Source organism: Ipomoea triloba, chromosome 3 (assembly GCF_003576645.1).
Source record: "Ipomoea triloba cultivar NCNSP0323 chromosome 3, ASM357664v1".
Lineage (NCBI taxonomy): Eukaryota > Viridiplantae > Streptophyta > Magnoliopsida > Solanales > Convolvulaceae > Ipomoea > Ipomoea triloba.
The window spans coordinates 6,563,790-6,574,692 of NC_044918.1; the positions used below are offsets into that span (position 1 = coordinate 6,563,790).

At 31.7% G+C, this 10,903-nt stretch overlaps 1 protein-coding gene across 3 annotated transcripts; it reads left to right on the plus strand.

Annotated features, from left to right (window-relative positions):
* The first annotated feature begins 1,377 nt into the window (after positions 1–1,377).
* LOC116013758 (MADS-box transcription factor 23-like) lies at positions 1,378–7,527 on the plus strand. Of its 3 annotated transcripts, none has more exons than XM_031253674.1 (9): positions 1,378–1,468; positions 1,579–1,814; positions 3,835–3,919; positions 5,567–5,628; positions 5,725–5,821; positions 5,919–5,960; positions 6,040–6,081; positions 6,571–6,725; positions 7,093–7,527. In XM_031253674.1, the coding sequence occupies exons 2-9, from the start codon at positions 1,633–1,635 to the stop codon at positions 7,094–7,096; spliced, it is 669 nt and encodes a 222-aa protein (XP_031109534.1). In that variant the 5' UTR covers positions 1,378–1,468; positions 1,579–1,632; the 3' UTR covers positions 7,097–7,527. The 3 variants fall into 3 exon arrangements, with proteins under 3 accessions (XP_031109534.1, XP_031109536.1, XP_031109535.1); XM_031253675.1 differs by having other exon boundaries at positions 1,379–1,468; positions 3,838–3,919; XM_031253676.1 differs by lacking the exon at positions 6,040–6,081.
* Positions 7,528–10,903: the final 3,376 nt, after the last annotated feature.

A 10,903-nucleotide genomic window follows, 5' to 3' on the forward strand; every position in this document is an offset into this window, starting at 1 on the left:
TATATATATATATATATATATATATATATATATATATATATATATATATATATATATATATATATAGAGAGAGAGAGAGAGAGAGAGAGAGAGAGAGAGAGAGAGGGTGGTTCACGTACGAAGTCTCCTGGGTGAAAATGATGTGAGATCTGAGTCGTTGATCTAATGACTCAAAATGAAGAATTTTTTTTTTTAAATGTGGTTCTTGGCAACATGGATGCGAATGATCTTAAGTGTCTCGAACTAATGCACCTTAAGTGTCAAGCTTATACATCTTAATCTCTGCACTGATGCACCTTAAGTCTTCAAACTTATGCACCTTTAAGTCTTGAACGGATGCATCTAAAGTGTCGAAATTATGCACCTTAAGTATTGAACTTATGCACCTTAAGTTTCAAAGTTATGCACCTTAAGTACTGAACTTATGCACTTTAAGCTTCAAAGTTATGCACCTTAAGCTTTAAATTTATGCACCTAGAGAATGGAAGTTGATATTCCTAATGAATCAAAATTATGCACCTTAAGTGTTAAATTTGTGCACCTTAAGCTGGAAACTGATGCACCTTAAGCTGGAAATTTATGCACCTAGTGTTTGTAAGTCGTGCACCTTAAGTGTTAAACTGATGCACCTCAAACTAGAAAGTGGTGCACCTTAATCTTTAAACAAATGCACCTTAAGCTATAAACTTATGTATCTTAAGCTATAAACTTACGCACCTTCAAATGTATATTTACGCACCTTAAACTTTAAACTTAACAAAATTACCATAATACCACCGCATTTAAAAAAGAAAAAATCTTCATTCTGGGTTTTTGATTTTGGCTAGATCAATGATTGAGATTTCAATCTATTTTTTACCTAAAAACTCCTTTGCATTTGATCTCTAGTCTATCTACAGAGAGAGAGAGAGGTTTTTTTTAATTGAATTTACTAAAATTGTATAAGACAATTGTATAAGACAATAGAATTTCGATGAACTGGCCATATTGAGCTTGCAACTTATTCTAATGGTTTATTAACATAAAAAAATAAGTTTTAACAATCGAATCATAGTATTTTTAGCCAGATGAATATACCGCGTGTGCGACTATACAGGAATTAAATACACAAAATTTGGAGGGGGCAGTGCACTCACTTAATACAATATTGCTCATGATAAGACTTGAACACTAATGCTAATATCAAATGACCTACATAGTATTTTCTTAAAACACGGATGGGGTAAGATATGGTTGTATACTAATACCATTATACTTTTCAAAAAAAAAACCCCATTATTTAAAGGGGAAACCACATTCCTAGCTGTTTCCGAAAACAAACAGCCAACATTAGTGGTTTTGAGGTTCTTACTTATGTATTAATCTGGGTTATAAAACCCCCATTTCCATGTTGGTGTGAACAACCACCTAAACCTAGCTTCTTCAACAATTCTACCCTACTATCATCCCCCCAAGACTTATCCGACCAGTAAATTATCTTTCCTCTTTCAGTGGTTTCTTCATTTGACTTTGCTATATATATCTACTGTTTATGTGTAAAAGTCTGGAGATAAAGATCTGAACTTTTTTGTCTTCCAGTTTGGTACTCGCTTGCAGGCTGCAGAAAACCCCCCAGAAATAGGGTGGAGAAGGATGGGGAGGGGCAAGGTTGTAATTAGGAGGATCGACAACTCGACCAACAGGCAAGTCACCTTCTCGAAGAGGAGAAATGGGTTGTTGAAGAAGGCGAAGGAGCTGGGGATTCTGTGCGATGCAGAAGTGGGATTGATAATCTTCTCCAGCACAGGGAAGCTCCATGAATTTGCAAGCTCCAGGTTTTTTACTTTTCTTAATTCTTTCATTAATTAATGGCCTCATATATTTTATTATATGTACTGTTTAATAATCTGTTTTGTCTTTGTTCTTCGTTGGTTTCAAAACCCCATATGTTTCTTTTGTGCAGATATATAATTTCCCCTTTCTTTCTTGTCCTATTATATTACTTATAACTCGGGTTACGTTAAACTAGTTTGCGTAGTTTATTAACTAAAAAATTTTGGACAAAACATTTAACTTGTAAATGCTGATGTATATAACATGATGTCATAATCTTCCGTTTCTATAGTAGTACTGGATGAATTTGGTTTGTAATACATATCAGAGCAAGAGAATTAGACCAGCTAAACACAAGCTAGTAACATCATATAATGTTAGGGCTAAAATAGTTTGCGACTTTGCATGTAGTTTAACAACTAAAAATTTCTGTACAATAATATTATAAAGTCATATATAAATGACAAAATATCTGACTAGTAAATGTTGATGTATATAACATGATGTCATAATCTTCCGTTTCTATAGTAGTACTGGATGAATTAGGTTTGTAATACATATCAGAGCAAGAGAATTAGACCAGCTAAACACAAGCTAGTAACAACATATAATGTTAGGGTTAAAATAGTTTGCGACTTTGCATGTAGTTTAACAACTAAAAATTTCTGTACAATAATATTATAAAGTCATATATAAATGACAAAATATCTGACTAGTAAATGTTGATGTATATAACATGATGTCATAATCTTCCGTTTCTATAGTAGTACTGGATGAATTAGGTTTGTAATACATATCAGAGCAAGAGAATTAGACCAGCTAAACACAAGCTAGTAACAACATATAATGTTAGGGTTAAAATAGTTTGCGACTTTGCATGTAGTTTAACAACTAAAAATTTCTGTACAATAATATTATAAAGTCATATATAAATGACAAAATATCTGACTAGTATATTATAAAGTCATATATAAATGACAAAATATCTGACTAGTAAATGATAAAGTCATATATAAATGACAAAATATCTGACTAGTAAATGCTGATGTATATAACATGATGTCATAATCTTCCGTTTCTGTGGTAGTACTGGATAAAATTGGTTTCTAATACATATCAGAGCAAGACTAAACACAAGCTAAGAAACAACATATATATGCCTTAATTAAAACTTTGGAATATTTTGAGATTATATTAAGTCTTCTTTCTTGGATCTTTGAGTTTATAAAACAAGCTGCGCCTACTTTTACTCATCAGCACATAGAATTTGGAGTTGCATGCAACACTATGGGAGAAAAATAAAATAAAAGAATTAAAGCTAAAACTACTCATCACAAACCTTTTCCTTTATGGTGATTAAACAAACATTAATTAATTAATGAAAATAAATTTCATAATTATCTATATATAAATTATTGATTAATATATCATAAATTTGAAAGCAAGCTAAGCTATATAAATTAAATATTAGGAAAATTAAAGTGTCTTTCTCCAATAAATCATATATATGTACTATGTTAAAGATGGACTGTTTATGTAGCTTAAGTTCTTATATAAACCTTAACGCAAACCCTACCTAAGTTTCTAACAACGCCTTACCACATTTATATATGTATTTGTGTAGTGTATATGCATACATTGATCTCATGAGTTCACAAATACAACTTTCTTGCTGTGTTGCATGATAATAAACCATAATTAACAAGACTAAAAACCCACGTATAATGACACAACATTTGACTTCATCTATATTTCCAATAAATTAAAAGTCAAACCCATAGTCTCTTTGTAATGAACTACTTCACCAACTATAATACACTTAATTCAAAGAGTACGTAATTCAGTTGAAGTTGCTCCAATCCACGTCAGATTGTACTTCATTACCATGAAAGATACAAATATGAATAACTTATAACATTAAACTAAAGCTTTTTTTTTTTTTAATAACAATGAACATTAATAATATTATGAGAATTACATATGTTTTTTGTGCTTCCCTTTTATTCTAATTTCATTAATTAGCAGCATGAGATCAGTAATCGAACGCTACAACAAGGCACAAGATGAAAGCGTTCAATCTCCTCAGAATCCAGCATCAGAACTCAAGGTACATATTTCCAAGGCACCCCATATTTTTATACTAATTTGAATATTGTGACGAGAATTTTCCTCAAATATTTGATTGTATAGCTCGATTTTAATTAAACAATTAGAGGTCAATATTGTTACTACTAGATAGAACAAGAGAATCACGGTACCAAAAGAGTTAGCTAAGTACATCAGGAGTAGGGTAGGGTGTATAGTAGGTGCAGGAATTGTTAAATAAATCAACTCAAAGATTGTGCAATCTTCCATGCAACTAGAGATGAAATCAAGTGCCTCATGTATAGCTCAGTGGTGAAAGTCTGAGTGTGGTTGTGGTGACCTATAAATGTCCGGTTCAAATCCTACAACAGATAAAATCTTGAGAAATAAGCAAGCATTCAAATCACTGTGCTACTGAGGTACATTCCGTGATTTACCTCTTCTCACAAGTTTCCTAGGGCAAGAGGCGTGAGGGACGACCCTTAAGTTTGGTGTTCAAACTTATAGATGAAATCAAGTTGGAGCAAACATAGTTAAGTTGGTCAGACTATTGGTTTAGTAATCATAAGATTCCAACTCTCTATATAGGAGTAGTCTTCTTGATTTGAACCGGCTAGCTAAGTAGCTATGACTAACCTAGACTAATTTACCCAGGTCACAAGGCGAGTTTCTTCCAAAGCACACCTCCTTGTGATTATTTGTTAGCTAGAATTACAAGGCAAGTTTCACTCAGAATACACTTTTGGGTAGCGACCGTGGGCTTTGCCGTATATAAAATCAAGTTAAGCTATTTGGGTTCAACTCCACGAATTTTTGAATTCGAATTGATTACATACTATCTAGCTGAATTTGAACTAGAATAGTATCCGTTGAGCCAAGCTCAAACCTCAGTTTTTTTTAATCGAGCTAAATTTTGAGATTTGAATACTCGAAGTAATTATAATTATGGGGTAACAAAAAAAATACTTTGGTAAACTTAGCCGGAAATATGTGCTCTGTTAAGAGGAACGAACTATTTTTTAATGGAATTATATGCATTGAGTCTCAATTTCTGAAGCTCAGCATTCAGCAATGGCGTGTGTTCATCAAAGGTAAATCTTTAATCCATGCTAGCTAGCTAGCTAGCTGGTGCATTTAGTGCTGCAAAGATTATTAACCTCTTACTTGATCGATCACCACGCCATGGCTGCATATATATATATAGTTCCATTCAAAGATAGTTCGTCTGTCTTGGCAGAGCAGAGGAACACTTTTAATTTGGTGGAATTAATTGACCCTGCCCCAAATCAATAATTCTAGATACAAAATAAGAACAAATAATAAAGACGAACTAAGAAATATGGCAAGGAATTGAATTTTCAAAAAAAAAAAATGGCAAGGATATTGCTTTGAGAGATTTCTTATATTAGTGTTTGTGTATTACGTAGTACAAGTTTGTGTATTGAACATGATCATCCTAAACAAGTGAAGGCTTGTGACAAAAAATGGAATTGTTCACCCCAGGAGTCCGTCCCACACCTTGGCTCCACAATTGTAAAGGGGTAAATCATGGTGACTTAATATAACTAATCAATAGAGGGTAGATATTCTAATTAGTTTCATAAGTTTGTATTAATGTTGAAAGTTTCCAAGTTTTGCACGCTGAGCAGTTTAATGATGTTGTTGCTAGTTTTGGCAAACAGAAGCAGCAATTCTGAGGCAACAATTACACAACATGCAAGAAGATCATCGGTAATATATATTCTATACGAGAAAATCTTAACAGTTTATTCATCAACTGTACTGTACTCATCATATATATATATATATATATTGCAACAAAACCAGGAAATTAATGGGAGAACTCTATGGGTTGAGTGTTAGAGACCTGCAGAATCTTGAAAACCAACTGGAAATGAGTTTGAGAGGCATCAGAATGAAGAAGGTCAGTACTCAGTAACTAACTATTTCATTTCTGCTAATGGATCATAGTCGATCAAGAGCGCGCTTATTAAATTGCTTGTTTAATTTAACCTCTGCAGGAACAAATACTAATTGATCAGATTCAAGAACTAACCCACAAGGTACTTTCTGAAACAATGGAAACCTATATATGTAAGTGTGTTGATCTGAGGATGTTTTTTTTCTGTTAAATCCACACAGGGGAGTTTCATCCACCAGGAAAACTTGGAACTCTTTAAGAAGGTAAACATTATTCAACAACAAAATATGGAATTCTAAGAGCAACCTCAACCAAGTTGGTCAGATGGTTGGTTTGATAATTACAAAATTCCAAGTTCGACTCCTAATGAGAGCGGTCTATTGACTTTTTTGATTTGAGCCGATCACCTCGGTATAAATCTTCTTGGTTTGAGTGGTCAACTATGAGCAACATAGGTTGGATTACCTTCTTGGTTTGAGCAGGTCACGGAGTAACCTTAGCTTGATATAGGCTTGGTTTGAATTAGTCAACTATTATGTGCAACTTAGAGTGATGTACCTCTTTAATTAATAAAGGTTTCCTTGGTTGGATAATCTAGCTTTGTTTATTAGCCTGTGGTCTTTTGTCGACGAGGCGAGATTTAGTTGAAAGTTGAAACTTGAGCATTAAATCTTAGCTTGAGAAATCTTAATCAGTGACTAAAAAAAAAATGGTAGTAAGAAGCTAATAAGCTTCATTTTTGGTTCCTGCAGGCATATGGCACAAGGGACCCAAATGCAGTGAATGGGGACACCATTTCTCCATATGACTTGAGCATTAGTGAAGAATCCCACGGCCACATACATCTCCAGCTAAGCCAACCCCAACCTCAAAACTTCAGCGATCTAGCCAGAGCATTAGACTCAACGTAAGCCTCATCCTATCGTCTCAACTAAATTTATTATTTACATATATTATATATGCTTCACAAGTTTCCTAATAAACCGATTACAACTCCGGTTTTCTCACCACAAAACAAATCCAAAAAAAGAAGATAAGATGGTTTTGGCGGAGATCCTGAAAGGCAAATTCTAACACCTGTTAGGCAGAGACTCTAAAGGGCACCATGTCTCTCGAAAATGTAACATACGGTATAAGAAAATAAAGTTATACATTCGCTACGAGTGTGCAGGTTATTGGATCGAGACTTCCCTAACTATAGTTTTTGAAGTAGTGATAAACGTTTCATATATGCTAACAGATATATGGGGGCATGCATGTTTTGCATGTTGCAGGTAAATGATGCAGCTGCTGACGAATAAAATTTAACTGAAGATGGGAGTGCAGCATGAGGTACAACTACTCTGCAGCAACGTGAAAATGTGATTCTTAACACGCATTATTGGGTGGCAGGGGTGTCTGTAGACTGTAATTTGTTTGCTATTACACGCAAAATCATAGTATGATTTTGTATATCATAAGGTTTAAGGTAGCAGCTAATTAGGTTGCCACAATTACGCTATCTAGGATGCATATACGGTGCATGCATGATTCAGGCAGGTGGGCGATGCCCTGTGCAGAATTGAATTGGAGCCAGCAGGAACTTACAATAGCTAGGTTGTTTAATTTAATTAGAATTATCTCCTTCAATTAATTTACCTTTAATTTAACCAATATTTTAGTATTTGCAAAATGGTGTTTGTAAACTTTTGAGTTATAATTCTAAAAATGTAACCATAATTTATTGAGTTTATGGTTAAAATAAATTTTAAGTTGAAATCATATTAAATGCATTATATTACACTAACAAATAAATGAGATATCTAAACTAAAATTAAAGGTGTGTTTGGTTCGCACATGGGAATTGGAATCGGAATGGGAATCAAATACTTAGTAATGGTAATGGGTTTTGGAGAAAATATTTTGCATGTTTGATAATAAGGTGGAATTGAAATCATTAGCAATATTGATGTTTGGTTGTGTATGACCTTATAATAAGAATAAAGGTTTTAAAAATACAAAAATAAAAAATCAAGACAATTGATCTTAATAGTTAATATAATGACATTCAAAGCATCAATATGATTAAAAAAAAACATAAATATAAAAGTATTAATCCAAACTTAAAAAGTAGATTACCAATAAGAAGGGATGATACCCCTTTTTAATTAGGGGATATGATTTTTTATTTGAATGTGTAATCAAATCCTATAGTTGTGCCCATATGGCATGTAGTGACTTTCTCATATGGGAGGTCATGATATCGAGGCGATATTGACTCTTTGTGTGCTTCAACAAGTTAAAGTATCTATGAACAGTTCAGTTGTATTCAAAAAAAAATGTCAGTCAAACACTAAATAAATTCTAACTCGTTTGACTAACTTTAGCTGTTTGACCAGTCAAACAATTAATTTGAGTGGTTGGTAAATACAAAGTAGCTTTTTGGCTTAACTTATTGATGCTTTACGATTCCCCCTGGGCCAGCTCCCGTGCCTCCCGGAGCGAACGTGGGTGGACCCCGGACCGTTAAACGGACGGAGAGAAAGACCCTGTAAATTTACCAAAAAAAAAAAAACTTATTGATGCCAATAAGCTGAAAATGAAAAAGTTACTTTGGGTGGCCTATTGCATTTTCATTTTAAATGTCAAATTTACTCCGTTGCTGGTTATTATAATGTTTATATTTATTCAATATATATTTTAATATCACCAAAACCGCCCAGATCCCTAACCTTTCTTTTCAAACTTCACTTATGTTACCAACTGAGCTGCTCGCAAAAGTGAACTACGTTGTACATTCCTATCATTTTAATTTACTCTCACAATTTATTAATAACAATATAATGATATTTAAATTTATTATTAAATAAAAAAGTACAAATGGCAAGAAAACGTGCCAAGAAAAGGACACAAAGGGCCACATTACAGCCCAAGTCAATTTGTCTGCTGAAGAATTGATTTAACCAGCTCATCGAATTAATTATTTGTACAAACATATTCGGTAAATTTATTACTCTGCTTGTAAATATGACCGGGGTAGGGCAAATTATTGCATGGACTCCACATAGCTATGTGGACCAAAAATAAAAAGCACATTATTTTTATACTGAAGGTACATTATTTGATATATACTATTAAATAATGTACCTACAGTACAAAAATAATGTACCTTCAGTACAAAAATAATGTACTTTTTATTTTTGGTACAAAAATAATGTACATTGATCATGATCCACACATTTGTGTGAATCATAAATTAAAAATATACATTATTAATATATTAAAAATACATTATTTTTTTTTATATATAAAGTACATTATTTGAAAGTACATGATTTTTTATATATTATCAAATAGTGTACATTCAGTACACAAATAATATACTTTTAATATATTAAAAATGTATATTGCATTCATGGTCTACGCAACTACGTGGACCATGGTCCACACAATAATTTGCTGATTTACCCACATAACTTTTTCATAGTGTTGTTCACCTTTCTTTTGGAGCTTATTAGTAGTTTACATCTTTTGTATAATTTACAAGTTATCACACAAAACGTGATTTACTTGGTGTACATTATAAAATAATTATTGCAGGTTTTCATTGTCTTAAAAAAACCTATAAAAAACAATAATAATTACATTTTTTTCTCAAAAATACACATACACATAATGATGAGAATCAATAATTCTGTGATTTACCCCAAAAGAGTTTATCTAAAAATTCCTGTCAAATAATTAAAAATCTTTTAAAAATTCAAGTACTCTTCAGTCTTCAATGAGCTATTAACTTTCTGCTTACATATACTTGATATTTTTTCTTATTTGATTATTATTTTTAAAGTGGGGTAAATAACATTATTCATATTAAAAAATCTCTATCTACTTTTTTGCTCTTTTTTTGGAGCATAATTCCCTCTTTAAAAACACATAACCAAACGTACCGATATACCAATATATCAAGATTCCAATGTAACTTGTTGGACACTTTTTTGTGGAACGCTAACGCTTTATATCCATCTATTAGATTGGAGATTAAAGTTTACCGTAATTTTATCCATCTATTAGGGGCAAGATTGGCATTACACATGCATACAAAACATCCTTCTCTTTTATTATACTTTACTAGTTTTTTCTACGCGCTTTGCGCGAAGACTTGTGCCCAATATTTAAACCCAATTAGTAAATCATTTTGAAATAGATATAATGCATTTGTTTTAGTTGTCGAAGTTTCATAGGTATTCGAGTAAAATTTTTGTTGTGTATGTATTTGAAATTAATACAAGAAATTCAAATTTATTGTGATGAATATATTCCACTATACTTTTAAGGGTACTCAACGTTGTATTACAATATTTTTGTCGTTGAAAATGAATAAAAATTTTCTAAATATAGTCTTCTTTTTTTTTCTTTTTTTTTTTTTGAGAAAAAATATAGTCTTCTTCTAATTAGAGATATATCCCTTATAAATTCATATTCATATATGGATATACATAATACTTGATTTCATCTATCTCAATTCAACAACTTCCATAGATTGATATCCAAAAATCTTAACTTGTCTCAATTCAACTGCAAATGCATTATGTTGCTGCTCATTTATTATATTAATATTTTTAAATAATAGTGTGTGTGTGTGTGTGTATATATATATATTAATATTATTGAATTAAGAATTATAGGAATGATAAATTACTAAATATAACTATGGTAATATTTAATTAAAATCTAAATGAATTTAAACTTACCATTGAAGAATGTAAGAATATATATATATATATATATATATATATATATATATATATAAATATTGTGTATGCATGCATGGTAATTATAATGTGAAAAGATAAGAAGTTATAACGGTAGGGATATTTCTGTCCAAAAAATTATGTAGTACAACTTTTATAGCATAAGGTACAACAAAAATTAACGGAAAAAACGGACATAAACCAGGGTATAACCTGGATTGAGACTTATTATGTTTTTAGATAATCAAAAGACTGCGTTCAAATACTATGTAACCCTCTTCTAATGCCTCTCATTTCACCAAAATACTTAGGTTTGTTTTTCGGAGTTAATTTAGAAGTTTATAACTTATTTTAA

What these genes read in the sequence shown, in the direction of transcription:
- LOC116013758 (XM_031253674.1), top strand. Translation starts at nt 1,633, where the DNA reads ATGGGGAGGGGCAAGGTTGTAATTAGGAGGATCGACAACTCGACCAAC. An exon ending in AACATGCAAGAAGATCATCG is followed by an intron (nt 5,629 to 5,724) that starts GTAATATATATT and finishes CAACAAAACCAG; the next exon opens with GAAATTAATGGGAGAACTCT. An exon ending in GAGGCATCAGAATGAAGAAG is followed by an intron (nt 5,822 to 5,918) that starts GTCAGTACTCAG and finishes TAACCTCTGCAG; the next exon opens with GAACAAATACTAATTGATCA.